Raw genomic sequence first — 27,778 nt, 5'->3', positions numbered from 1 at the left:
CAGGTCCGGGCACGAGAGGCTGTGTTCGTTCACCTTGCCTTTTTACCTTATGTTGCTTATGCAGGGTTTCCCGCCGACAAGAAGCCAATTGCGACGCTGCCCGAACCTTGTTCTCATCCGTCTGGCTCCCTCCCTCGCACAGTCCTCGACTACTCTCTCAGAGTCTGCGAGTCTTCATCCTCGTTGGTCCCTCCCGAGACGCGGATCCTCCGTGCATCGCCACGATTGAGATTTCTCGCTTCGAGCGTGTTCCGGCTCGCTCTAGACGAGCGCACATCAAACGGCACTCAGAAACAATTCCATCTCCCTTTGCAGCTCCCTTCTCCGCAAAACCCACATTTTCAAATCTCGTCAGAGTGGTCAGCGTGCCAGCGGTGCCAGTGTGGCAGCAACCCGCCAGCAACGCGTGCTTCGGGGCCCGGTGTTACGCTGAAAATCACAATCCCTTCCCAGTCTGGCGGCAACTCATCTCCAATCGTTTAGCCAAAATAAACATTGCTGGTGGGAACCCGTCACAATCCACACCCACTGTTCACGGCATCGACAGCAATGGGGGTGACGAAGTTTTCCCATAATCGCTCATCAATGATCAATCTCCAGAGCTGGGGCCCGCATGCCACCTGCAGACTTTCCTTGCGTCGTTTAACATCGACTGCCATGTGTCTCGGAACATTTGACTCGTACCATCATGCCTTAGCCTCCCTTGAGGAATTTTGCAATAATGGCTTGTTCCTTGCAGCATATTGTTTCTTCTATCCTTCCCTCTCTCATTATTCCAAGGCAACAAATTCTGTCATAAGAGGAAGGGAGGGAAAAAACACACAATTCCTCCAATATTCCCACCTTGCAATTATATGCTCATTTATCGACAACCTTAATCTATGTCATGCTGCTCAAGGTCCAGGGTCCGAAATACTCCATACACGTTATAACACAAAAGTTAGCACTCGCCCCGAAAACGAAGAGGCGACTTCTCTCCTCGTAAGGCCGGTTCTGTCCATCCGCAGATAAATGACCCGACGCCTTAAAATAAATCACGAACGCCTTACCATAACATGGAAGATCGTCCGCTTCCGTTGAGGGAATCCATAAATGCCATTCAATTCTCTACAGGCGGCGGAGTTCCTGAGAAAAGTGGCATGAGGTAGGAAAGGAATTCCAGCGCAACACATTGACGGTTTGACCCTGGGAGTCGCGCGTACATTCTCAGCTTAGACTGTCAGTTTACTGAAGACAAGGAATCGACGTTGTGTGCATAATTTCCCTGCAGCGTGATGTCAGCGTCGCCCGCGAAGACCAGTTTGTGAGGATGTTCAACTAGAAATCCTGAAAAGTCGCCGACCTACCAATGCTATTGAAATAGACAGATTGACCGAGTAGTCAATTGGTAGATACAGCCAGAGGGGATCGGTTCATTTGATTCGAACCCGGTTTCTTTTCCCTCGTATCGCGATGAAGTGTACCAGCCCGTCGACCTCGCGACAAAACAGAGGCCTGGTGATCAACCAACCAAACTGGCAATGGCGGCGAGCCACTCCCGCTCACTAACACGGGGGATCGACAGGGCAACCGGCGACATGGCTGTCTTTTACCAGACCAGACCGGCTTACGATATTCGTATGGCGTACGGCATGTCACGATTTCTACGAGTATCTGATTCGACTCGATAACGCACTCTGTATGAGCACGCTCTTTCCATCGATGAGATTCTTCATTATATGGCAGAAGTGTGAAGTGGCATTCATCACATTCCCTTCATCTATCAAAATCGATTCTGCATGCATGCGGTACGCTCAATCGCTGTACTCGTAAAGCCAAAAAAAAGCTCCTCAAACACCCACCACCGTGAACCCAAAAACCCGCATGCATCTTCATCAAATGCGTCTAAATCCCACCATATTTCATGTGAAAATGTAAAACCATAAAACTCCCGCCTCCTTTCCCACTCTGTACTGCTCCTTTCCGAGTGAAATGAACGCCTTCGTGCTCGTTTTCATGTGATTCATCTCCAGGCAGCAGCTTAAACCACCCCTTTCCATGAGCAATCCAATTCAACTGCCGCACCTTTTCCCCTTCGTAGTTCATCTCAACGCCTTTTTTTTTTTTTTTTTTTCCATCTCGCTCTCGCGGTTTGTATGTTCCACGGTAACGATATTCAATCATATTGATCCCACTGCTGGTTCCACGGCTTATTTGTCCCCTGGAAATCCATACCGTGCTTATAGTACCCCAACAGCTCCTCCTCGTCGACGCCGCAGTGCGTCTGCCCATCGCGGCCCTCGAACCAGCCCAACCCGTACGTCTTGCCGAGCCCCTCGAGGTACCGCGCCATCTCGGCATTGCTCATACGCGCCGTGTTGACAAAGTCGTAAATCATCTTGCTCTGGTGGATGAAGGCGAGGTGCGACGAAATGGTGTTGGGCTGCCGCGGCAGGAACGGGTGCCGCCGCCGGAGGAACACGATGGTCGCGACGGTGCCCATGTACACGAGGATAAAGGTCGCCAGGCCGTACGAGATCCAAAAGGACGAGACGGTTTCCTGTCCGGCGTTGATGCCGCCGAGGTCCGGGCCGTCGTCCTCGACGCCGTGGTGACCGCCGGGTCGATCCTGCGGGTCCGGCGGCGGGGCGTAGGCGGCGTCGAGGAACTCTGTGCCCACGACCGTGGCCAGGCTGGTCAGCAGCACCGTCAGGACCTCGGCCATCATACTGCCGAATCCGACGAGGAACATGAGCGTGTGGGCGTTGAGGAAGGCGTGGAACGGCATCAGGGCGAACGGCATGGCCGTGTAGTCGAGCGTGAGCGTCTTGGACGACGAGTGCCTCTTTGACAGGATGTAATACGGCTCCATCATGCGCATGTCGGTCTCGAGGCCGCCCCAGCCGAGCTTTATGCAGACGGCCAGGGCGGTCACGACCCACGGCGCTTTGGACGTGATGATGCTGGCGCTGGAGAAGAGAAACACCGGGATGAAGCCCGTGAAGAGGGCGATGCCGATGACGAACGGGAGGAAGCCGCCGAGCCGCAGGGATCGCGGGTGCGGGTTCTGCGAGAGGTGGTCGTCGCGGTACTTGTCGGTATCCTGCGACGACACGGGGTTTTCGTCGTCGGGGGCCAGCGACGCGTTGCGCAGGACGTAGCGGCGGTGCTTCAGCTTGTCGTGGATGTCGCGGTGGCTCACGACGTCCAGGTCCGCAAAGTCCACGAGGATGTGACTGACGACCGCCATGGACGCGAGACCTGCAATGCCCTTGACGTCGGCCAACAGGCCAGACCTTCTCCTTTGGAGGATGTAGAAGAGGATGCAGCCGCAGAGGGCGCAGACGCAGAGGGTGGAGGATAGCAGCCTCGACCAGATGGCATTCAGTTTGATCTCTTTGTCGCCGTTGGGATGCGCAAGGCGTGTAGCCCTATCGGGATATAGAAAGAAGGACGCAGCGCCAAAGGTTGGCACCAACGACACAGCCAGGGAGGTCGCGATGGAAGACACAGCGACCGCAAAGTGCCGCAGTTTGATCGCTCGGAAAGGCCGCAGCCAGCTCAGGCTGGTGACATAGTCAACGTTGATGGACTCGGCTGCAAGTGCACCTCCTTCTTTCGAAAGCTGATAGTACGCTTCGAGGCGCTTCACTTCAAAGTCGGTGACCTGCCACAACACGCCGTACGTAACGGAGAGGATAGTCGGCAGGAACTTGACGGCGAAGTACTCGAGCCCCGGAACATCGGCGGGACTTTTGAACTTGACCAGAGGATGAGTCTGCGATCTCTGGTAAAGAAACTCGACCATGACGGCGAGGGCAACCGACAGAACGATCAAAGCGGTGAGATATGGCCATCTCATCGAAAATGGCTTCCAGTTGGGCTGCGGGTAAAAGACCTGTGTCCTCTGGCTCCTGTTGACGGGGAACGTGGCGTGCCGTATACTAGCATCGTCGCCCATGATGCTCGGTCCCGCGACAACGCTGAGATCGACCTGGTCTACCTGCCGTCGAGCGGCCTCCTCGGGGGTGTCTTCGATGATGACCTCAATGACCTTCCCCTGCTTATTAGCCTCATCCTGGCCGCGGTCCTTGATGGTGGCTGCACGACCCAACTTCTGACGACGAGAAAAGGACCGCGTAAGGGAGGACCTCTTAGGCAGCGGGGACGACGAGAGCAGATCCTCGCCCTTGATCGTGGTGTCCGGCCTGAACCCGGCCCCGAGACCACCGGTGAGATGACCGCTCGCCTCCTGCTCCTGCAATCTTCTAAGGAACGCATCGTCTTGATAGCCCATCGGGCCAAGCGCAGCAGTTACATCGAAAATGGGTTCGTTATCCGGAACCGACTCGTACTGCGACGATTGGCCTATGGGTGCGGCGGAGCGCAGGAGGGAGAGGTCATGCTCTTCCTCGGGGATGGTCTCGTGACCGCGTCGCGATGGTGCGCGACCAACATTCCGCCTCAAGTGCGAGGGCGTTCTAGGGATATCAGGGCCGGAAGGCGGAGGCAGGGACGCATATCCGGCAGCACCGGTGTAGGAAAAGGATGCGGTCCAGGTGGAAGTCGTCGAGGGTCGCCGGTGAGGTTGATGGTCCGAGTTGTGCGGTGACGGCGAAGTGTGATTAGAGTAGGACTGGAGCGAGACCAGGGAATCCCTCCCACGAATTGCTGCCGAATGATGCCCGTCGTAAGAAGGGCTCTCAAAATCGCTGACGTCGGACACGTTGGAACTCTGGTGCGCCAGTCGTGGTCTCTGCTGCGGCGCGTCTGGAGGTTGGTAAGAAGCACCAAAGCCTCTATTGTGCGCCATTGTTTCCAGCGTAATTCATATCGGGACGGGTTGTCGTCTTCGCTATCGGAGGTATTTCTGTTGCCCTTGTCAAAGGTGGGCTTCCTCCGTGACTCGCGAGTTGGCGAGGGTTGGTGTAAGTGCGCAAGGTAAGTCAAGGTTACTGTGAGTACGGGCGAGCGAACGAGCGGTATCAAGACAGGTAGCGAGCGTCAAAAGGCCGAAAAGATGAGAGAAAGCTGAGAAGCCCAAAATCAATCACGCAAAGACAGGCATCTTGGTCTTTTTGTTGCCCAGCCAGAAATTAGAAATTAGGGGGGGAGAGAAGGGGATTGAGATGCTGGGGCACAGCTGAGAAGGGGAGGAGAGCAGTTGTAGGGCTGCCGGGGGCGCGCTCTTTTCCTGGGGGATGTGCGATTGGACGAGGCGCAAGGAACAAAATAGAAATGAACGTCTTAGTCTGCAAGTCCACAAACCGCAGGTCACAGTCCTTGAGTCCGTAGGAGTTCAAAGTTCACTCTCAGCATGGGGTCCACGCTAACCTGCCACCGGGCGAACTAAGGTAGTAGTGTGAAGATGACGGTTAGTTCAAGTCAGGGACTGCACAACGGGCAATGTCTCTCCAGGGGAAAGATTGGCGTGGTAAGGCTGAGTTGAGGAGGAACTGGACGCATGGCGTGAGGTGTGAGGCACCCCAGGCGAGGAGGAATGATGGTGCCAGACAACCTGAGAGAGGGATCCTTCACCCGTCGTGAAAGCCGCAAGCAGGGTCTAAAGACATTTAACAGCATGGATCGATTATGGCTGCGGCTTCTGACGTTTCGTGTCTTGCCTGCTTACCTTGCTATGTATCAACCAAAGTCCCCCTTCTTGAAGTCGGAACACACAACAAAGCACTCTGATGGAAATCTCGTTTCCATCTGCGATCCCAGGAAATGCGAAATGCAGGAGGGGTTGCCTCCGAGCGAACGGCCTGCCGGTCCAAGGGTTACAGCGGCCATGTTCCCACAACTTCGGATGGCATGCCTCTGGTTGTGCCTGTGCTCCGTCCCTCGTCCAGATTAAGCGTCGCACTGACGGTGGGGGATAGACTTTCTCTCCTCCCAATCCCAATGCATGGAACTCCGAGCCGCAGAGCGCAAGCTTACAAACTCTTGTGCGTATGGAGTACGGGTAGGCTGTGTGACGGAGCAGGTATATTGCAATGTAGTGTACGGATACGGAGTGCGACATAGCTGTGAGCGGCGAGCCAACATTATTGCTGCCATCAACATGCAGGCCCTGCAGGACAAATCGATAGTCATTGACGCCCCCCTCCCACCCAGCACCCAGCACTCCGAGCCGCCGGACCTGATCTGACGCAGTCTTGCAGCAACGAGCTGCAGCTGACCTTCCAAGGTGACTGGCTGAGAGACAGAGGTCTTGGGGCTGCCTCTCTCTCGCTGCGGCTATTATTATTAGTATGCATGCCTGGGGCTATATTCAGCCCCCAGAGCCGGGATCGCTTCGCGGGGGGCGTCGCTTAAACTCCTGGCAGCGCGGAATGTTGCCGGGTCATCATCGATTACGAGCTTCTTCTGTTCACTCTGAACCCCTCTGAGGTTGTTGTCGATCTTCCGCTGCTTGCGATCAGTCCGGTCTCGCCCTTTCACCGCGACAGCAACTCAAACTGCCAAAGTATGTCTCACGGTCCGGTGCAATAGACAGGCCTGACTGAGAGACATGACCGGAAGTCGGGCAGGGGAAACATCCCGACGCAGGTGCCCGTGTGAACACGGCGTCGCTGTCGAAAGCCGGCCGTTTGTTCTTGTCAGGTTCCTCCTCATCCTGACCCAAGCCTTGCCGGCCGAGCCTCCCTTAAGAGATGAGCTTCTGATATGGCTGCCGCATGGACAATTTTTGTCGCAGAATACAAACTTGAGATTCTCTCACTCTTTAGCTAACCATCGTTCGCTTCTGACTCTATCTCTTCATCTTATTCGTCCTCGATCTGATTGGGAGGGTGGGTGGTGTTCGGCGTTTGGTGGGCCGCTCGGCTACATCAAAGCCTACTTAGATATGCAAAGCCGGAAGGTGTTTACGAACAACTGGTCGGTTAGCTCAGTTGGTTAGAGCGTGGTACTAATATTTCACCTGAAATGTTGCGTAATGCCAAGGCCGGGAGTTCAAGCCTCCCACTGATCAATTCTTTTGGTTTTTGAGCATTTGGTTTCACTTTTTGCTCTCTTTCGACGATATCTTTAATAGTTCCTCATTTTCTTTTGTCTCTTGTCGTCAGTTTGTTGTTGTGGTGGGTCGGTTTGACTTACAGGCAGAGAGGGCTCCAACCAAAGTCTACTTTCAAAGATCTTACACCGATTTGATACAACCACATACGGCTCTACTGGGTCGTGCCATAGTCACTTTCTAACTAGCGCTCGTCTTCTACTTGAATTATGTGTTTTGGAATTATTGAACGCGGAGAAGTAAGTACTGCTTCTGTGTCCGAGCCTCGTCCGCGAAAAGAAGATGACACTTTGGCGCAGCGTACAAGCTGGAACACATTGCCATGATTTCGTCTTTGTGTCGAGGAAACTCAGCGACCAAGAAAGTAAGTATAACTTCGTGTTTGGCACTAGCATCCAATGCCTAACGCTCGTCTATTGTCAAAGAGACAACTGACCACTTGCCTGTAGCCACGGCAAATTGAACCGTGTGCGCTATGTCTCTTGTTCCAACAATAAAAACTCTTATGCTTCACTTCCTTGACGATACTGAGGCCAGCCCGTTTCATACCTGAGATCTTATGGAAAGGATCCTCCTATTGTGCGAAGATATGAAAGTTGACGGGTCTTTGTTGGTTGCTTATAACTATAACATGTCATTTTACCTGTACGTCGCTGGTCAAAAACGCCATACACCTATTGAGAAAATGAAGCCGCGATGCGGAACAATATCACGACTGGCTGTAGTGTCGGCCTCATTCCCTGATCTACCGCGATAGCCTTTTATGGTAGGGACTGAAAGTTCATGTAGAGGCATGATACTGGAGCTATCCTTTGGTTTGCTGACTGCATCCTCGTGTCCCAGACTTTTGGTAAAGAACTCAGACTCTTGTACTAAGCCAATCAATGGAAACATCAGAGGGCATCCTCATACATCTTTAGCACGATTCGATGTTTTATTATGCACCTGCTGCCCTCTTGGTATCAACAAGCCAGCCGCTGACATCCTCAACGTTTAGCAGTGGAAGGATGAAGTTCATTCTACTCCTGTCGCCCATACCATGGCATTGGTCACTTACTCTGATAGAAAACCGTCACACCATATCTGGAGGCCTTGGCCCCCATGTCACTGTTCAAAAGGGTACCCCGCCGCGTCTGCCTGCGAAGCCGTCAGCGCCCACGACATGCTGCGTCATTACCATCCCTCTTCCCTTGCCTGAAATAAGAAGCATCCGGTAAGCGCCTCAAGGCTTATGAGAGGCAATCAGTCAACTAACAAGTCGACTTGGCCAAGCTGAGATGGTCGTTATCCTGGCGTGTTCCTCAAAGGCGCCCGTGATTCAACCTAGGCCGTGTGGCCACATTTGATCAAAACCCCCTTCAATGCCACTCACCGCGAGCCAGCTGGACGGCCTAGTCGGCATGAGAGAAAGGGGTTTACCTAACTCGAATGCTAAACAAACATTCGAATCGAATTCTTTCTTGGAATACAGATCTAGTATGGAGACCAACTCACACACAAATCCTTAGGTACATGATCCAACGTCAAATTATTCAAGCCAAACAAATGTCGGTCGGGAAAGAGAGAGGCAATATCTTGTCCGAATCCGCGAAGACATTGGTCTAGAAATGACGCCTCGTCGAGACACGTCTCGCATCATACGCGTAATATCGATACATTAGATATCACCCAGTAGAGTAAGAAAACGTTGTAAGTTGAGAAGCGCAAATGCTGGCAAGCCGCCTCTAGGTAACCCTCTATGTTACCTCGGTGACCTGCCGTGCCATGCTGATGATATATTATTCCGTCACTTATAGGCGGATGTCTATTCCGATCGTCTTATACGGTAAAGGAGCCGGTAGCCTCCGGGCTCTTTTCCACCTCCGTTTTGCCCCTCTGTCTTGCTCTGAAGCTATACCTTACTTTGTGTTCATCATACCAAGACCCCCTCCTCGCTATCAGGAAAGCACCTCTCCAGCAACCTCTCGCGATGCCTCACAAGAGCAGGAAACTCGCGCAGAATCTCCGACAGCGACTCGTCCACCCACCCAAACTCCTCGTCGAGCAGCAGCTGCGTGTACGAGAAGACAGACGCGTCAAACAGCGTCGGGCCCTCGCAGCCAAAGAACCACTCACCACCACCACCCTCTCCCCCCTTTTCCGAGTGACTACTACTTCGACTGCTGCCGTTCTCCCCCAGCAACGCAGCAAGAGCCTCAAACGCGGCGCGCGCGTCAGCGTGTACCCTCTTCGCATCCACCACCGCGCTCCTCGTCACCTTCAGCACCTCGGCCTCGGCCGCCGCGCGGACCTGGTGCGCGAGCGTCAGCCTGACGACGGGGTTCTTTGAGGCCGGCTCGATGTAGAGTCGCGACAGGAGGTCCGCGTTGGCGGGGGCGAGGTAAAGGGCGTATAGCCAGGCGGCGCGGAGGCGGTGGTCCAGCAAGGACTGGTAGGCTTGTTCGCGGGCCCTGAGCTCCGCGTCGGGCGCGGAGGAGGTCGAGAAGGAGGAGGAGAGCACGGGCAGCCTCTTGAGGGTTGTGTTTTCTAGGGCGTAGGATTCGAGTTTCGAGGGGCCGGCGATGGGGCGGAGAGGGGAGGGCGGGAGGAGGTAGGGGAGGGCGCCGGAGGGGGAGGCGTGGTTTGTTGAGGGGGCGATGTGGAAGTCTACGCCGGCGATTCTGAGAAAGGTCTGTTTGGGAGGGGAGGGTTAGCCGGATGCTGCGTGCAAAGACGGAGGACGGATATAGGCAACGGCGGGCATGTCGCCAGGGAAGAGGAGGAAGACATCGAAACGAACCTGCCACTTTAGACACGAGGGGTTGAAGCTCGGTCGGCCCCTCGGGGCATCGTCGTCCGCGATGAAGACGTATAGTGTCGGCGTGTCGCCGCGGGAGGGACTGCGGAGGGGTAGGTCGTTGGCAGGGTAGACGGCGAGGGGGAAGCGTCGGAAGAGGGCGGCGACGGGGGCCGGGACGGCGAACCAGCTTCTCGGGGTGTTGTCCGGCATGATGGCTAGCTTGCGGCAGCGGCGTTGGCGCCGGAGGTGGCTTGCTCTCGGTGAGGCCGATGCGGTCGATGATGAAGGCGGGCGGGCGGGTAGGAGTCCTGGGCGTGGGTGTGGTTGGGAGGGATTGGATGGAACGGAGAGCTCCCGTCGTATGACGCGGGGAGATTGAGCCGAGGGTTGTGGAGGTCGGGTGTCCGGTAGACGGGGCTCGGCGGCGGGGTGAGCTGCGGGATGGGATGCAGAGCGAGCTCGGGGGAAAAGATGCGGCGCCGGTGCGTGGCTGGTAGGTGTGATTTGCCCTGGGAGAAAGGGGGAGCGGTGCGGCGTGCGGCGTGCCTCGGTCTCGCGGAATGGCGGGGCGGTAGGCTGTAGTTACCTTTCTCAAACTTCAAAGTTGGGCCTGAGGTCAGGAAATCGGTATACTCGGTAGGTAGTACTCTACAGCTCGTGGTTTGGTTGGTCGGATTCATGAGATTTGATGGAGACGTCCGTTGTTCCGTAAGGTATTCGTGTGGTTGTACGATTATGCCCGTCGCGATGCGCAACTTTCTACACCGCCCATCCTGTGTCTTCGGAGTAATTTATCGCTTCTCCATGCGAGATAAGGGGTCTTTGCTCCCGAAGTCTACTTTCCCGCTCCTCAATTTTCTCGGCGCATTTGGGGCGAGACAGGGGCATAAAGTGGGTGGTGCCAGAACTTGCTACCTTAGTGTTGCATGAGGGTTTTTATTTCTCCTTCTCGTTGCTTTATCCCACTCTTACTCTTGAATATGGCCATGGAGACGTTGACCCGTGGACCATGGGCCAGTGGACAGCAAGTGCATGAATGGACGCCCGTTTGCTGGTTTGAATAAAGCTACCGGGACAGCTGCAGGAGAGCTGCAGCCGTGTCCAGCGGCCGTCCAGTCAGTTACGGATACTCTGCTGCAGCTGGGAAGACGGAGCGGGTTTGCGGCGCCGTGGATGGACCCTGAATTTCTTGTGACATGCCTGCCTTTGGCTGTATTGCGGTATGCCTCTTCTTTCTGAATCTGCCCTCGTCCTCGATGCAGCTTTTGATTGACACGAACATATCCGTAGCAATGCTTTTCTTGCAAGTACTCCGTATATTGGCGGGTCACTTGGGCCAAAGTCCCGGTCATCAGACTGGAAGAATTCCCATATGTCACTGGCTGGAAAGGTCATGGGAATCTCGCTCAAATTCCAGGAGTTGCCTGCCTCGGCGGCGGGGCGATATCGGCGTGCCCCGGAACTTGGAAGAACTGCCAAATGATAGCGTGCCCTCGGTCGGTCCAAGGTGAGTGGCTGCGGATCAACCGCGGTGAATTTCCCAGATCCGAGAGACCTTCTAGCGGGTGGGGCTTCAGGTTCTGCGTCTTCCTCTTCTTCTCCGGGGAGGGGGGGGGGGGTCGCAAGGTGACCCTCGGTACTTTCGGTCAAATTCCTCGCCCAATTCCCAAATGGGCCTCTCCTACCGCCGTTACGGGTTTTCCGCCCGTCGACAATCCATCCTCGACGAGTCGACAGCTTGTCACTTTTGACGTGGTTGCAGGAAGAAAGCTGACCCGCCCGCAGGAACGATGTCCGTCACGGCGGGCACTCACACCGGACACTGCCCGGCAAGCATTGAGCCATTCCTTGGAAAGTTGACAGGAGCCATGACGGCCAGGCACAGAGCACTACGTATTGACATGCCAGATAGAAAGATCGCGCGACTCGTGCAGAACATGCAAGTGTATGCGCCTACGCCAGCGCCGACGCTATTACAGAGGGGAAGCATGGCCCATCGATCGATTCCATCCCCTCCACACCTCTTTTGATGGCTCTGGACCTTGATGGGCACCTGGTTCAATTTTTGCTTCGACGCTTGCCGAGCAACTCCTCGGCGAATTGACTCGAACACTGGCGAGCTAATCGGAAGTTGAGGCCGTCTACCACGGCGACTACCTTACACTGGACATGCGTTGCTACCAGAAGTCGAGGTTGACCTGCCACTGCCCGCCTACCTTACCTAGGTAGCTTCGACTAAAGCTGCATGGTCCTAGGCGATGGGCTAGGAGGAACCTTCCCAATCCAAACTGTCGTCAACTTGTTCGTCCGAGACTATGATGCTGCGCATTTGGCTATTCGTACGCATGCTGTGGAGGGCCAGGTTCCGAATGCTGCGTTCCAAGAATCGACGTGAGGGAGGATCCTGATCAAAAATTTTTGTCAATCAGAAAAGAAACGCACAAGGCATTCAGGCAAGAAAGAAATTTTGCCATTCTCCGGCATATGGATATTGCATGATTCTCGCCCTTGGATCAGAAGAGAGTGGTCCAACATGAGCATCATCCTGCCGCGGCCTGTATTACCTCCCGGGATATTCTCATGCCGAAGGTATTCCGAAGCCTCGCGTTTGGCTGGAGCGACTCAGCGAGGACGTTTTGACGGGGCAGCCGTGGGGAAAGCATTTTTTTCCCTCTCTTCCAAAGTGGGACACGTTTGTCAAACGTGGGAGATGTCCGTCCCGAGATTTTCCGTTGCTTGAGACCAAAGCCCACTGCCCAGAGGGTCCCCAGACGGGAAGCATGCCGCTAGGATGAAGCGAGGTCGGAAAACCAAGCGACGGAGGGGCGGACATGCGCGTTCGACGGTCGCTCGAGACGAAGAAAAAAAAAGTTAAGGCGAGGCGCCGAAGAAGCTACTGTAGAAACTCGAGCACTTTAAACTTGCGTTAGCCCGTGCTAACCCTGCTAGCTTCCTATACTAAACCTTTTCGGGTAGTTAATTATATTCGATTATATAATTGACTATACCGTATATAAAAGGTAGTAAGTAATTATTTTTTATTTTTTACTCCTACTTAACTACTTACTTCGACCTACCTCTACCTACCTTTAGTTACTACTTAGTAATTAACTTAGCTACTTATTACGGCTTATTACTACTTATACTTTTACTAATTATATTACTAATTTAATTACTAATTATATTATTAATTATATTTTTAATTATACTTCTACTACGGGCCTTATTAAATACTTATAATACCCTTATAACGGGCCCTTATTAAAAAGAATATAAATATAATAAAAAAGCTAATTATATTTTTAATAATTAAGCGCCGCGGGCCTGCTCTTACCCCTATTAAAAACCGAAAATATATATTACGAAGTTACCTAGTTAAATAGCGCCCTTATTACTATATTTACTAAACTAAAATTAACCTCTTTATATTTCTTAAGTATTATTATATTAAGAAAATTAATAAAAAAGTAATTTACTTACTATGGCTACGCTAGGGCAAAACTAAGTTACTAAGGATATATAGACGTCCTATATATTAAGAAGTTATAAATTAGTTTAAAGTTCTTTAAAATACGGTTATTACTTAGTATTAAAACTATAAGTTAATTATTAATCGGTTCTCTAATTATACCTATTATTTATAATAATTAGAGCTCGAAATAGCGCTCTATAATACCTTTTATTAGTAATAAAATAAAAAAAAACTTATTAATATTAGTTAGTTTAAAAAGAATGCTAAGTAGATTTTTATTAAGTAGAATTTAAATAGTAAATATCTTTTTATTTTTTTTTCTAATTAGTTTTATAGTTTTTAAAATCGTATATAAATTACTTAACGTTAACTTACTAAATAAGTAACTAAATTATTTACTAAGTATTTTAAAGTTATTAATAGCTTTTTTTTTTTTATCTAACGAATTAACTAAATAGCCTTAGTAATAGTAAAGCGGTCTAATTTTAGAAATATACTCGGGAATCTAGCTCGTCGATTTTTTAACTTATAAATTCTTAACTTTAATAAGACCCTAGTTCTTTTTAAATACTTAAATAGTTATATATATAACGATATTAGGGCTAAAACCGTAGTTAATAAGAATAACCGTAGTAATTAGGGTAAGCACTAGGCTATATTAATACTCTATATTTTTATTAACGGTATATAACGAATTAAACTAAAAATAATATTTTATAATAAGCCCGTAAAGGAAAGGGGTTAATTATAAAAAAAAGAGGGCCTATTATATATAAAAAGAGTAATAGTTAAGTTTAATAAAACGGCTTATAATAATAAGTACTTATTTAAATAATAGATTAAAAAAGAATTAGTAACATTAATTAAAAAAGACGAGTACTTATTAGTTATAAATATTATTTCTTTTTATAAAATAGATTCTATTTTAATACTATTATATTAATACTATATTATACCCTACTTTATATTATTAAAAACTATTTCCCTCTTTTAACCTCTCGATATTATAATTAATAAGCTCTTTAAGTAATAGTTTTTAAAAATAACTAACGCTTATATACTTAACGAGGAAAAAAAAGCGCTAAATAAGTAAGAAGAGCTTAAGTAGGAAATAAGTATAAAAAGAATAATAGTTACTAAAATAGTCGAAACGGTAGCTATTAAATTAGCTTATGAGAAGGGCTTAATAATTAGCTAGGCCTTTTTATAGTATAGAATATTTATTTAGCTTAATAATAGTTAGGTTAACGAGATCTAAATTAAAAATATACCTACTAAGGCTATTAATTATACTAAATAAGAGCTTTTTAATATAAAAACCTATATTAAGTAAGAGACGTTATAAAAAGAGATTCTAAACTTTACTATTCTAAACGACGGGTTAAAATATATTTCTATAATAAAAAAAGTCCGTAATGGTATTAATAGGTAGTATATTAACTTAATAATCTAACTGCTATATAAATAGGGGCCCGTTAGTAATAATAGGCTAGGGAATAGTTAGGGGCTTTTAGTTACTTATATATAATAACTTCTAATTAATACTTTTACCCTTTTTATTAATTTAATAAAAAAAGCTTAAAACTAATAAAAAAGCTAAAATAATTATTAAATTAGATTAATTATAGGTCTAGCTTTAATAATAAGCTCTTATTAGCTAGATCGATTAGAATGTTAGTGTATATTAAAAATAAGTAACGGCTATATTTAACTACTTTAGGTAGTATTACGGTTTTGCTAGAGCGCTAGTAGGGTTGGCACGGGCTAATGCAAGTTTAAAGTGCTCGAGTTTCTACGGTAGTTGTCTTGTGGGGTGGAAAGCCTGGAGAGTGCCACAGAGAAAACGGATGCGCCGTCAACATCGTTCGGTTCTTCTTCACATGTCTCCACCGAAGCCGGCATCTCCTAGGATGCTCTCGGTGATAGGTGTCGGCAGCATGGAGTCTGATGGACCAAGTTCAAGACCAACAACAACCGTCGCCACTTCTCCAGCCCCAAGTTTCTTACCTTACGTGAGTATCCACGACCACGCAACGTAAGGAGCAGCGGGAAGCCCAGGCAGAAAAGTCTTTTGCGGATACGTCAACCGTCAACGGTCCTTTGCGCACAGCCATCCCGCGGAAAGTGAGGCAAGAGGTGCCTGCTCAACCAAAGAGGCAAGAGCTGACGAAGACGAAGGCTTCAGCCTTCATGAATTGGGGGGATCAATGTGGAAGGCAGAGGAGCAGAGACTGGGGGAAATCACAAGCAAAATGGAAAGAGGCGTCTTGAATCAGGAGCCACCAGGTCTTCCATCGTTTGAGTTTTGGCAATCGCTCGCAGCTTCCCCGGCTTTTCTCTTTGTGTTGATGGAGATGTTGGAACAAGTTCAAGGCTTGTGATTTTCCCCCTCCCCTCATGGAGTTCTCCCCCGCAATCCCGTCCAAGATAGAGTTCAGCCCGCATCAACCCAGCACCGCGAAACCACCTCACCTTACCTTAAGGCTTGTGCTTGGTATTCGAACCACAGCAGCAACAGGCACGGTCGTTGCTCTGCTATATGACTGCCCTATCTACTCTAGCCCATCTCTGAGGACCATCCTCCGTGGCGGGATACTACATCATCCTAGTCGAGCCCGTGATCGAGTATCTCGCACTGCATCGCATTACATCGCATCGTCCGCTTCCGCCTGCGTCTCTCAGTCATTAATCCGTTCATTCGCCAGAAAGGAAAGACATTCCGCAACTGGGCAGGCCAATATCCGTACTGTGCCTATGATGGACGGGCCTTGATGGGCGTGGGCACACAATCACATACCTAGGCTGGTACGGATAGCGCAATCTTGGTCCTCCCCCAAGTGGAGCAGAGCATGTCATCGTCGGGCTGTTGTCTCCCTCGTCCTAGGCCGAAATCGAACGAGGCAGGGCTTCCGTACATTGGCTCTTGAGCTTCTTTCCCAGGATCACACAGCCAGGGGCGGTTTGATGCGATCCAGTACCATGCGGAGAAACGGCCCAGCGTCTCTCGCTGACGGCGCATCAAGGGAAAAGCAGACACGCAGGTACCGATACATGGGGAGCCGAGGCCACCCCCATGCTTCCAGCCCAGGCCCATTATGACAACCTGCCCCCCAGGAACCAGCACCAAGGCACGCCGCACCATGACATGCTGCCTTTTTTGTGAAGAGTTGGCTCGACGGATACCTACCCCACACTGCGAAACGCTCGACGGCGAGAAGGCCGACCTCTCTCCTCCGTTTCCGCCGCTCAGGATTCGCCCATTCCAGCCTGTCAAGCACTGTGAGCGTGTGCTTCCGAACCTGCCACAGCGGTCGCTCGAGCCGCTGATCCGCAAAGACCCTGAAGGCCTTTTGGCCTTTGCTGAGTCGCGAGACGAGGTGCAAATCCCCTTCCCCCCCGCCTCAGATGGGGGACGATGTACCGGTACTTGGCACATGGAGGCCCTCAGTTACTGCTTTTGGCGACGTTTACCGCGAGGCTTTACGCCTGACGCTTGTGCCTCTGCAAGTACCTCCCCGCAATGACAAACATCAGGTCAAGCAGGCTGCTGGCTGTTGATCTGGGCTGGGCCATGCTGGGTCGTAGAAGGTGGCTATTGGGGTTGATGGACAAGTATGCGTCGTCGTCTCCTTGACGAGGCAAAGAGAGGAAGCCGAGGCGATACGATAGCCGAAGAGAGTGAGGAAGAGAAAGAAGGAAACCATGCAGACGGCGGTTCGGCGTCATACCAAGCTCTCGCGCATTCATTCAACCTATCCACCTCCATCTTCGGACCTATTATCGCGGCTCCAGGAGTTGGTCGGGTCCAGGGCATAGAGCGTCATGGATTAGACGGCGGGAAATAACGTGAAGACGTATGGAGTATCGTCTGCTCAGCGGGGAGAGGGAAGGGGAAAAAAAGAACTGGAGATAAGATGGATTCTTCAACCGCGGCTACTCTCCGTAACCGTGTACACTTACTTTGGCAAAGTAAATAACCCAACTCGGACAGCCATCTCGGTCTTGCGTCGGTAGATGGGAAAAAGCAGAAGACACACACTCGCGCGCGCGCACACACACACACCTGATATTATTCTCTTTATCCTCTCGCCTCGCCCACCCCAAGCTTTCCTGGCCCGATTACCACATTTATCCTATCCCTCCCACACTCCTCCCACACTTTTAACTGTTTAACCACACCCACCCACTCTCCTCGTCTGGATCAAAAGCAAGTCAACTGGACAACCCGCGAACCAACCCCAATCAAAGACAAGCCCATCACATCATCACTCGCACACCCACACAAACCCGCACGAGCTGTCTGTCCTCTACTTCGTACTTCGTACACAATATACTACTCGCTCCAGCCTTCTTTCGGCTCAGAATCCTACATACACTCAAGCAAGGAAACGCTGCTGCTGCTACCACCCACACTATCCCGCATACCTACGCAAGCCCGCGTCGACTACCGACTCACACTCGCCTTATTCTGTCCTCCAGGCCTGGCTCAGCTGCTACACACTCGAACGATATCCCACACATAAGAGTCGCAACATCCCTCCGCGCCTGACTGTGGTATCGCCGATCCCCCTTCTGCCTGTCTCACTTCTGCGAATCACTCTCTCCCTCTCCCTCTTTCTATTTTGCCAAAAAAAGAGAAACCAAAACTTGGCCTGCCTCCCGCTTTGTTATCTGCCTCTCACGCGCTCACTCGCTCGCTCGCTCAATCTATCCACCGACTCGTTTGGCCTTGTTACCCGCTGCCGGAGCAAGGGTTGGTAATCCGCAATCGCGCCGAATTCCAATATTGCCCATCCAATATTGTTGCAAGCAAAGACAAGCGGTCCCGCAATTATAGCCTGTCACCGACAACCCAGGGTCGTCCCACGATCACTTTAAACCAGCCGCCGTCCTCACCCACACACCCCACGCCTCACGGCATTCCCGCTGCTCGTTACTTGGTCTTAAGTAAAATCTCAGACACCACACGTACTTTTTCGTGTCTACTCCGCACTCACCGTCGACTATCCTTCCTTTTTCACAAAAGGGGTTCTTCCGCACCTTCACTCTTGTCGGACATTTCCCATTCCACCCTTCTTAGCTTCTTGATCCCGCCTTTCCCTCCTCCCCACCCCCCGCCTGACATCACCTACTTTTCAGGTACCTGTGCTACTTGGGGTCTCACATAAAGAGTCAAGATCTGCGCTCCGAAATCGAAGATCTGGGGAATAAGTATAATACCACCAACCATCCATCGCCCCCTTCTCGGACCTTGGTTCCTGGCCCTACGCAGCAATCATCCCACACCCGAATACTCCAACCTTCTCTCGTCATTGAGAGAATCGTATCACAACCACAACAACGTCTCGAAAATCGTCACCATCACCCACCACATACCGCCCACCATGAACGCACCAATCCAGTCTCCCAAGCGCCAGGACTCCACGTCCTCCATCTCCTCCTCATCGTCGCACATGTCCACAAACCAAATGATGGCGCCACCCCAACCCAACGGCCAGCAGCCCCCTTCAACCGAGGCCTTCCTCCGCGACTTCACACTCGTCGCCGAGGCCGCAAAACGTGCCCAGATGGCCGTCATGATGCGCGACTTTGAGTCTTGCGGGCTCTCATAGATGGATGCCGCATTCTGTTCGGTTCACGCAAAGAAAGAGCCCGAAAGCGACCGAGCTTTTCCCATCGTCCCGGGAAGCTTTTTCTCCAACTGGCTCAGACCGTCATTTTGAGGAACCAATACTCCGAATTTCATCGGATGAGAGGACCCCGCTGAAACGCTGTTACGGGGCCGAGAGGGAAACCGAGGCACCGCGCCAACGCTTCGGCGGAGTCGGGGCAGAGGGGGACCAGGGCGAGAGAGAGTTTGTCGTGTCATTGAACCGACGACACTGGACTCCCCTTAGCTCTTCTTCCCCTCACCAGATTCAGTCACTGGCGTGGCCTTCCTCGGTCCATCTCTTCCCTTTCCTCTCACTCACTCTCTCACTCGCTTTCACTCTTCACCCGCTCGCTACACAACATTTAATCGACATTGAAGTCTCTGGGGAACTCGACACGGTTTCGCATTTCTTCTCGGTGATTAGAGGCGGGGATAGACAAAGACTCATCTCATCGGGTTCATCTCACTGGGGTTTTTCCTTCATGATAAACACGCAACCACACTACTACACATTCACACAACAACTGGCGTATACGGAACAAATGGGGGGCATCATTGCATTGCGGGAAATTTCGTTTTGATATCACGAATATTTTGGAAAGGACACGACTTTTGGCGTTTTGGGAGGGAAGAAACTTGGGCGTCTATCACGACCCAGTTGAATTGGATTCCGCTCACCATTTTATTATTTACTGTTTTTCCTGTATGAATACCACTGAGGAGGACAAATGGTCTTACCAAGATCTTGCTTTACAAATTCTTAGCTACAAAGACATATGGCCAGTCTATCTGGTCTTTTTTCAATACTCCTTTGGGTTACAGATTGCAGTATCTCTAATGTGACATGGCCCCAATGTTTGACTGCCGTTCGCTCTCATATCTTTCTTTATATGTTCTCGCCGTAATCCTGAGCTTGTAAGAATGAACAAAACTCTTTGATGAGATTTCCATCTACACATTTCTACAGTTCCAAACATGAAACCCCCCCCCCCCCTAGGCCCATCTCACAACTTGGAAGCCAACACAATCCCACCATCAACAGTAATCGTCGCCCCGGTCACGAACGCGCCCGCCCGCCCGCTCAAGAACAGACACGCGCCCGCGACATCCTGCGGCGTCCCGATCCTCCGCATCGGGATCTCCTCCTCGATGGTATCGCGCATCGTCTCGAGCGTGGCCGCCATCATCTTGCTCTCGAACGGCCCGCAGGCCAGGGTGTTGCTCGTGATGCCCCTGGGCCCCAGTTCCCTGGCGAGCGCGCGCGAGAGGTGGTGGAGGCCGGCTTTGCTCGCGCTGTAGGCGTACGAGGAGATCAGGGGCACGCGGAGGCCGTCTACGCTGCCGATGTTTATGATGCGCGACGGGTCGCCCGCGCCGCCGGAAGCGGCCTCGAGGAGGGGCGCGGCGAGCTGCGTGAGCGTGAAGACGCGCTGGAGGTTCAGGGTGAGGAGTTTGGTCCAGGCGGCGTCCGGGTACGTTTCGAAGGCGTCGCCCCACGCCGCGCCCGAGTTGTTCACGAGGACGTGGAGTCGCCCGCCCGTCTGCTTGGCGAGCTCGTCGACGAGGCGCTTGCAGTCGTCTAGCTTCTGGAGGTCGGCGGGGATGGCGTGGCACCTGCCCGGACCTTTGGCGGTGAGGGCGGCGGCGGAGGCGGAGCAGGCTTTTGCGTCGCGGGAGGAGATGTAGACTGTTGCGCCGTTTGTGACGTAGCCTTCTGAGATCATGTAGCCTATTCCTTTCGCGCCGCCTGTTACGAGGATGTTTTTGTCCTGGAGAGAAGGGGGGGAGGGGGTTAGCTTGGTGTTTGAGAATTTGACTTTGGGAATTGTCGAGGATGTGGATAAGGACGAGGACGAGGGAGAGAGAGCTTGATCTTTACCTTGACGTTGAAGAGCGATGCGACATCCATTGCTGCTGGTTTCCTACTATTTCGTTGGGGAAGATGGGAGTTGTTGCAGTAGCTTGACTTCTGGTACAGGTTCAATTGCCAAGTTGGAAGATAGATCCGATTGAATTTGAAAGAGGACCGAGAGATGTAGATGTAGAACGATGAAAGACAAGGGCGCGGGAGCTATCTTTGGCTGATATGAGAAGGAGAGCAGCTTTCGGTGTGTGGTCGTCTGAGCTTCCCAGTTGCGAAAAATGAGCCGAGGCTCACGGTCGTTTGGAGGGGTCTAGGCCGAGGGCGCGTTCCCCCGATCCCCCGACCGATAAGGGGTACATTGCTTCTTACCCCGGACTGCGCTGCGGGGAAAGTACACTGCATCTTTTACCACGCGACACCGACTCCAAGGTACAAAGATGCGACATTGGGAGCTTGAAGTTTTCCTGCATTACCTACATATTGTATACGTGAAGCCGCAGTCTTGATCTGAATTACTCAACGTATCCTGTTCCATGGTTCACGAACCTCGCATGTTTGTGCATTTCAGTAATATCGATTACTTGTTTGTTCAAATACCTCAAAGAAAGGCAAAACTATGCTAATCTGACAGGCATGCCTGTTCGTCTCTACTTGACTGTCCGTTTGCCCAAAAGTCTATTGTCATGGTCATCCGATTAAACCGCAACCACCAACGCCATTGCTCAATTTCAAATCCGTTGTTCCGTGCCGGCGACGGAGTGCTGATGCTGCCGGGCTCGAGGTCTCTTACACAGTGGTCGGTATCGATACTCCATCTGCACGAGAGCCATGAGGAGCGCATGTACTATCCAAGTATAACCACTTGTACGAGGTTGCGCGATGGATGAGACCGCCAACGTCACCGACGTTTCTCCATGCTCGTCGACATGATATCTCACACGTAACATCTACGACGTCGACGACCTCGGGCTGCGCTTTCTCATAAAAGCCGGCAGCCTCGACGGCTTCTCGCCGCTCTCAGTCGTGTTGGTCGTCTTCTCCGGCGTAGTGCTCGCCCCGCCGGCAGCAGCGGCGGCGGCGGCAGCCTCCCTCTCTTTCCTAGGCGAGCAGCAGCAGCCCATGGCCATGTGGAGGATGGCGGCGAGGTCGACGAGGGCGCTGGCGAGCCACATGAAGACGAACATGCGCACGCCGAGGACGGCGTTGATGTTGAGCTCGGACTGCTGGGTGAGGGCGATCTTGGCGCCGACGCTCATGACGGTGCCGATGATGGAGGCGACGGTGACGAGGAGGCCCGCGATGGCGGCGAAGATGGCGATGGGCAGGCTCCACCAGCGCGAGCGCATGACGAGCGGGGTGACGATGAGGAGGGCGGCGGCGAGGGAGATGCCGGAGATGAAGAGGCCGAACATGACCTGCTGGCCGATGCGGAGGATGTTGAGGATGGTGCTGACCTCGGAGGGGAGGGCGATGGTGGCGCCGGCGAGGAGCTCGTTGGTGAGGATCTCGATGGGGTTGAACCACCACATGCGCTGGGGGGTTGAGCAGAAGGTGACGCCCCTGGTGATGGCGTGTCAGTACGTTCGTTCCTACGATTGAGACACCTGGGGGCACTTACTCATCGTTGTAGCCTTCGCAAAAGTTCCAGAGACCGACTTGGTAAAAGTCGTGGAGTCCCAGGCTGCGGGCTACGGAGTTGAGGAGGACGGCGTTGGCCGAGGAGAGCGGGATGATGTCGGAGACATCGAGTTTGAAGAAGTAAATGTCCGTCAGAACGGGCTTGATGGAGGTGTTGCCGATGATGACGAGGATGAGGAAGATGATGGCGATGAAGTAGCAGACGGCCGCGGTGATGGCGCTGTTCCGGCGGACTTTGGCCATCGTGAGGGTCGTTATTCGGAGCTTGAGTTTTGGAGAGGAGGATGACTGCGGTCGTCGTAGGAGGGCGGGCTTGGAACCGGAATCTGGGACCCGGTGATGATGGAGTACAGTATACGGAGAGTCTCTCCTCTCTCCCCAGATATCTCACGTAAATGCGTATGTGAGGGCAAGATGACGCGGTAAGGTCACCGGAGCTCTCTCTCTAACTTTGCCGATGGTCCGGAGAGGGAACGAAAAAAGGGAACTGAATAATACCAGGGGGGCTCGTCCTATTCAGCGATCCAGGCGCGACCGTACTCGAGAAAGCCGTCCGTAATCCAAGAGAATTAGGCGTAGGCGTAGGCGTCTCGGGCCAAGGGGCTATGATGCGAAAAAAGGGAATCGGCCCTACGTGTGCAAAAAGGTTGGCGGAGCGGAGAGGAGTCGGGAAGCCAAAGAAGGACCAGAGACGGATAATGACGATGAGCGTCAGGAAGCTAGCTCGACTGATGGAATCCACTCGGCAATTTTGTGTCTGGAAGATGGAAAAGGAACAAAACAAAATGATTCCAGACCAGGCCAGGCCGTCACAATAGATTCGATGGAGTACTCCGTAAACACCCCTGGACTCTGGAGCCCTGGTGGTTGGTAAATACGGACAAGGCGTCAAAGACTCAAGGCAGAAGCAGGGCCAAGACACCGGAGCCAAACCTGGATGGATAGATGGACAGATAGAGAGACGAGAGAGGATAAACAGAGCGGGACGGGTCTGATTGAGTTGGCATAAACCCAGGCGTATCGCTGTTCTCCGGGGGGTTGCTTTCTGTGTAGAGGCTGAGGATGGTCCAGGTGTTTGCATGGGTCACTGACAGCCGGTCAGGGAGAATGACGTCGTAGCAACCAATATCTTTTTTTTTTTTCTCTCTCTCTACACTATTTTCCCCTCTCTTTCTGCTGCTACTGCTGCTGCTGCGTTTTCTGCATTGGATCATCCCAGCGTTTTTCTTGCTAGCGGCGCGCCACGGCTAGCGGGTCCGTAGGTATCTAAGTGGGACTCCGCTGCCTCATTCCAGGTTGTGCGGTGGGTCCATCCACCTCATGTTTCCAAGCTGCCGTCCATCTCCATTTCGTCTCACTCACTCACTCACAGTCGCTCATATTCACAAGTTCACGGTCTTATCACAGAGAAGAACTCAACTCAATGGATAGGACACACAGACTCTCCAGTGACGGCACAGACGAATGGAGTGCAGCAGTCGATAACTGCATACTGCAGCATCATGGCTCACCTCGGGGCTACTCCTCGGGGCGTCAAAAAGGGGGAGAGAGACATCAAGTCCCGTGGCACCGCCGCGAGATCAGGTATCCGTACGTCGGTACCATTCTCCATCCAGAACAAGACCCCAAATGCCTTTCCACTTTCGGGTTCCGAGGGGCCGTCTAAACGAGCTTCGCGCGGCCCCCATACGGATACCCGCAACCACCACCGTGACCACCCCCATCCCATCTGCCCATACTTGGTACAGCACCGCCTCCAACGCCTCTGTCGACGAGTTCCAGCCAACCGGGCCGTTGTGTCACTCTCTCCGCAGGCGGGCGATCTGTATCGTTCTGTGGGATCTGTAGCCACTCCTCAGCTGAAGTGGGATCATCACGGTTGACAGCGGTTACTAAGCGCAAAAGGAAGTTCGGCAAGCCACTCGAAATGCAAATGGAACAGCAACAACTCAACAACGACAGCAGCCCAACCCACGACCCATCAACAAGCCAGGTGCGTACCTAGAGCCAGACGGCGGCTGTGTGAAATGAGATTTTAATGGGTGGATTGATGGTTGGTTAGGGCCGCTTTCTCCTTGTTGCACCATCGATCCGACTCCCGGCCCCCGTACGGATGTCCCCCGTCCCGCCTTGTGTCTCCTGCAGGTTGCATATCTCTTCTTCCTATTCGCGCAGATAGATATACGTGTACGGAGTATTGTGCTCATGATGCTCATCGCTGAGGCATATCCAAGGAGAATGACCCACGGGGGAGGGGTGTCGAGGCGTTTCTCTTCCAGGGACCAAGTCAGAAATAGTTTGAAAATTCCCCGTCGTAGCATCCAAGGGTCACGATCCCAGCAGGGACCCAGATAGATGTCTTGACCTAAACAAACGAAATGAGGATGGGCGGCAAGTGTTGAGCCTAAAACTCTGTTTTGTTTTTTCTATTACCCTTTTTTTCGATCTTCCTGATCTACCTCTCAGCCTCAATGACGATGGTCACCGATGACCATTGTCCATTTTTTCCCCAGCTTGCCGGATCTTTGTTTTGCAAACATGACGAACAGTTTGGATTTCTCGGATTCCGAGGAGACAAAGGCGCGTCCAGCAGGGCCATCCTGCACGCGCGTCCGTCCCCGCCACGCCGGCACAGGAGCCGGTGATCGCCAGGGATATCCGTATAGGGCCCCCGGTCCATGGTTTTCTGCGCTGTCCTTTGCCGCAAGCCACAGCCGCAGATATGCAGTGGTACCGTAAGGTAGTCGGTCTGGTATGGATGGGTAGATGGAACGGCGCGTCCATGACTTGACCTGCTGGCCATCTGTTGTATCGGGATTGTTGGTGGGTTGCTTCCAGTCAATGTCTCTCAGTCTCTTGACAGCCTCTCTCAACATGCCAAATACGGTTGGTCACCTGCTGCCTGCTTGCAGTATACGCACAAAACATAATGTGACAGACAGGTTCCAATGACATGACTGCGTGACCCTGTCGAGCTGGAGCTGCCGATGAGATGACCAGCAGGGACCCGGCACATCCCCAGCGATCCTCGCAGCAGCTTCCGGTGGTGGTGGGTCCGTCTTGATGGGGCTCTGTGCTCCTGGTGTCCACTACCAACCTGGCTAGGTAAGGTAGCTACATGGGGCCCGGTAACCCCCTGCCAGTTTGGCGGTAGCGCCGTACGGGGCCTGGGCCACCACCCCTCCAAGCCTCCAAGGCGTGCCGCAGGCCGCAGGCTGCAGAAAGAACGTCTGGGCCACCCCGGGAAAAACGAGGAAGCAAATACACAAATATTATGTCATAGCTGGACGTATGCGAAGTCTCGACAATTGGCACCAAGGTCCAGGAAAAATAGTCGTTCCTCTAGACTCCAGAGTCTAGATTTCTCGTTGCTGGCTGGCGCAACATTGGCAAACGGCCGCACCTTTCCTCTCTCATATGTGAAATTCTCCAACATTTCTTTCCGCCTCTGCCGTTGCGTGACGAAGAGAAAAACGCCTCGAAAAAGAGTATACTAGGCACCCTAGCGTGCTTCTGCTTTTCGGCGGTATTTTTTGCTTGGGGATCGTCATCGAAACTCTCCTCGTCCGATAACCGTTTTTGGCTTCTGTCTCCCGTCTCCCGTCCCTCGCCCAACTCAAATTTCTTTCCCCCGAGGGGCGCACCGTGGTCACTGCGTCTTGCAGCCATCCCAGACTCTCTCAAAGTCTACTCCCAGACCTCGAATAACATACAACCATATCGAGCCCGGGAAACCACCCCTACCTTACCTTACCTGACCATTCCCTCGAGAAGCAACAACAACTCCACGACTTCCCTTCCCTTTCCTCGCGGCCACTCCACCAACAAAGTCCTCGCCAGAGAGGCTGCCTCGCCCAGCATGACAGGACCACTCTTTGCCCTCTCCCTCGGGCTCCTATCCCTCTTCACAGCCCAAGCCGCAGCGCAGGACCAAGTCAGCACGAGCACATTCACCCTCTCCAACACCGACGACGTGACTTTCCTCTCGGGAACCAAGACCGTCGCAGTCACCCAGCCCAGGACCCCAACGGGTCCCTACGCAACCTACACCTCGAGAATCACCCTCACAAATGGAGACCTGTCCACCATGACCGGGACCATGACGGTCACCGGCAACGTCACGCAAACCACCACAAATTCCGTGGGCCAGTCCGTCGTCATCATCTCGGGCCAGACCTCCGTCGTCACCTCAACCATCACCGGCACCGATGCCAATGCCACCCAGACCGAGACCGCACCCGCCGGCCCGACAAACACACAGCCCTGCAACAACTACGTCGAGTTCTGCGACCGCAAGTACAGCAACGTCACCGAGGTCGGGTGTCACAACTCCCCCTTTGTGCGCCCCGGGAACTCGGCCTCCAACCAGGCTCTCGATGTCACCACTCAGCTCAACGACGGCATCCGCTTCCTCCAGGCTCAGATCCAGTGGCCCACAAATGGCACGGTACCGCACTTTTGCCATTCTTCCTGTGATATCCTCGATGGTGAGTTCTGTTCAAGACCAAGCTTCATCCTCAAAGAGCCATTAGCTAACCTTACACTACAGTCGGCCCCATCACCGAATGGCTCACCACCGTCCGCGAATGGGTCGCCTCTCACCCGTACGACGTCGTCACCATCCTCCTCGGCAACGGCAACTACTCCACCCCGGACCTCTACGCCCCCTTCATCGAGTCAACCGGAATCCTCCAATACGCCTACCAGCCTCCCTACCTCCCCATGAGACTCGAAGACTGGCCCACCCTATCCCAGATGATCTTGGGGGGCAAGCGCGTCGTCATGTTCATGGACTACATGGCCGACCAGCAGAAATTCCCCTGGCTCCTCGACGAGTTCTCCCAAATGTGGGAGAGCCCCTTTGACCCCATGGACCGCACCTTCCCCTGCACCGTCCAGCGCCCGCCCGACCTCTCGCAGGAAGCCGCCCGCGACCGCCTCTACCTCATGAACCACAACCTAAACGCAGAGTACAACATCTTCGGCGCCTCCATCCTCGTCCCCGCCGTGTCGTTGTTGAATTCGACAAACAACGCCACCGGCAACGGGTCCCTCGGCGGCGCGGCCCAGAACTGCACCCGCGACTGGGGGTTCCCGCCAAAGGTGCTCAATGTGGACTACTACAACTACGGCGACCCCGAGGGCTCCGTCTTCCAGGTCCAGGCTAAGATGAACAATGTCACGTACACGCGCGAGTGCTGCGGCAAGGTTACCGGCGCGTCGCCCGGCCGGCCGACTGCTTCGGCTTTGGTGCTGGGTTTGGCTTTCGCCTGCGCCCTGCTGCTGGTCTAAATGGCTGACGTAAATTTTTAATGTCTTTTGATAAATTTCCAATTTCACGCAATGGAAAGCATGTCTGGCGTTTTGGTGGGGCT

At 52.6% G+C, this 27,778-nt stretch overlaps 8 protein-coding genes across 8 annotated transcripts; 2 read left to right on the top strand and 6 right to left on the bottom strand.

The window, feature by feature from the left end:
• Positions 1 to 2,155: 2,155 nt before the first annotated feature.
• On the bottom strand, positions 2,156 to 4,792 carry CCOS01_05877 (uncharacterized protein; the record flags this gene model as incomplete). The annotated part of the gene is made up of 1 exon (XM_060454053.1): positions 2,156 to 4,792. The coding sequence occupies one exon, from the start codon at positions 4,790 to 4,792 to the stop codon at positions 2,156 to 2,158; it is 2,637 nt and encodes an 878-aa protein (XP_060315825.1).
• Positions 4,793 to 8,909: 4,117 nt separating this feature from the next.
• CCOS01_05876 (uncharacterized protein) lies at positions 8,910 to 9,986 on the bottom strand (the record flags this gene model as incomplete). Its single annotated transcript, XM_060454052.1, has 2 exons — positions 8,910 to 9,668; positions 9,777 to 9,986. 2 exons carry the CDS (start codon positions 9,984 to 9,986, stop codon positions 8,910 to 8,912), a joined length of 969 nt encoding a protein of 322 aa, XP_060315824.1.
• A 5,503-nt stretch (positions 9,987 to 15,489) lies between these two features.
• CCOS01_05875 (uncharacterized protein) lies at positions 15,490 to 15,693 on the bottom strand (the record flags this gene model as incomplete). Its single annotated transcript, XM_060454051.1, has 1 exon — positions 15,490 to 15,693. One exon carries the CDS (start codon positions 15,691 to 15,693, stop codon positions 15,490 to 15,492), a length of 204 nt encoding a protein of 67 aa, XP_060315823.1.
• A 352-nt stretch (positions 15,694 to 16,045) lies between these two features.
• On the bottom strand, positions 16,046 to 16,684 carry CCOS01_05874 (uncharacterized protein; the record flags this gene model as incomplete). The annotated part of the gene is made up of 1 exon (XM_060454050.1): positions 16,046 to 16,684. The coding sequence occupies one exon, from the start codon at positions 16,682 to 16,684 to the stop codon at positions 16,046 to 16,048; it is 639 nt and encodes a 212-aa protein (XP_060315822.1).
• A 1,948-nt stretch (positions 16,685 to 18,632) lies between these two features.
• CCOS01_05873 (uncharacterized protein) lies at positions 18,633 to 18,860 on the top strand (the record flags this gene model as incomplete). Its single annotated transcript, XM_060454049.1, has 1 exon — positions 18,633 to 18,860. The coding sequence occupies one exon, from the start codon at positions 18,633 to 18,635 to the stop codon at positions 18,858 to 18,860; it is 228 nt and encodes a 75-aa protein (XP_060315821.1).
• A 1,045-nt stretch (positions 18,861 to 19,905) lies between these two features.
• CCOS01_05872 (short chain dehydrogenase/reductase family protein) lies at positions 19,906 to 20,810 on the bottom strand (the record flags this gene model as incomplete). The annotated part of the gene is made up of 2 exons (XM_060454048.1): positions 19,906 to 20,670; positions 20,781 to 20,810. The coding sequence occupies 2 exons, from the start codon at positions 20,808 to 20,810 to the stop codon at positions 19,906 to 19,908; spliced, it is 795 nt and encodes a 264-aa protein (XP_060315820.1).
• A 902-nt stretch (positions 20,811 to 21,712) lies between these two features.
• On the bottom strand, positions 21,713 to 22,646 carry CCOS01_05871 (SUR7 protein; the record flags this gene model as incomplete). The annotated part of the gene is made up of 2 exons (XM_060454047.1): positions 21,713 to 22,325; positions 22,384 to 22,646. 2 exons carry the CDS (start codon positions 22,644 to 22,646, stop codon positions 21,713 to 21,715), a joined length of 876 nt encoding a protein of 291 aa, XP_060315819.1.
• Positions 22,647 to 26,262: 3,616 nt separating this feature from the next.
• CCOS01_05870 (tat pathway signal sequence) lies at positions 26,263 to 27,695 on the top strand (the record flags this gene model as incomplete). Its single annotated transcript, XM_060454046.1, has 2 exons — positions 26,263 to 26,890; positions 26,953 to 27,695. The coding sequence occupies 2 exons, from the start codon at positions 26,263 to 26,265 to the stop codon at positions 27,693 to 27,695; spliced, it is 1,371 nt and encodes a 456-aa protein (XP_060315818.1).
• Positions 27,696 to 27,778: the final 83 nt, after the last annotated feature.

This window comes from Colletotrichum costaricense (genome assembly GCF_030867565.1).
Source record: "Colletotrichum costaricense strain IMI 309622 chromosome Unknown Scaffold_5.1, whole genome shotgun sequence".
Lineage (NCBI taxonomy): Eukaryota > Fungi > Ascomycota > Sordariomycetes > Glomerellales > Glomerellaceae > Colletotrichum > Colletotrichum costaricense.
Note: the sequence above shows the minus strand (reverse complement) of the source record. Positions and strands in the feature narration are given on the sequence as shown.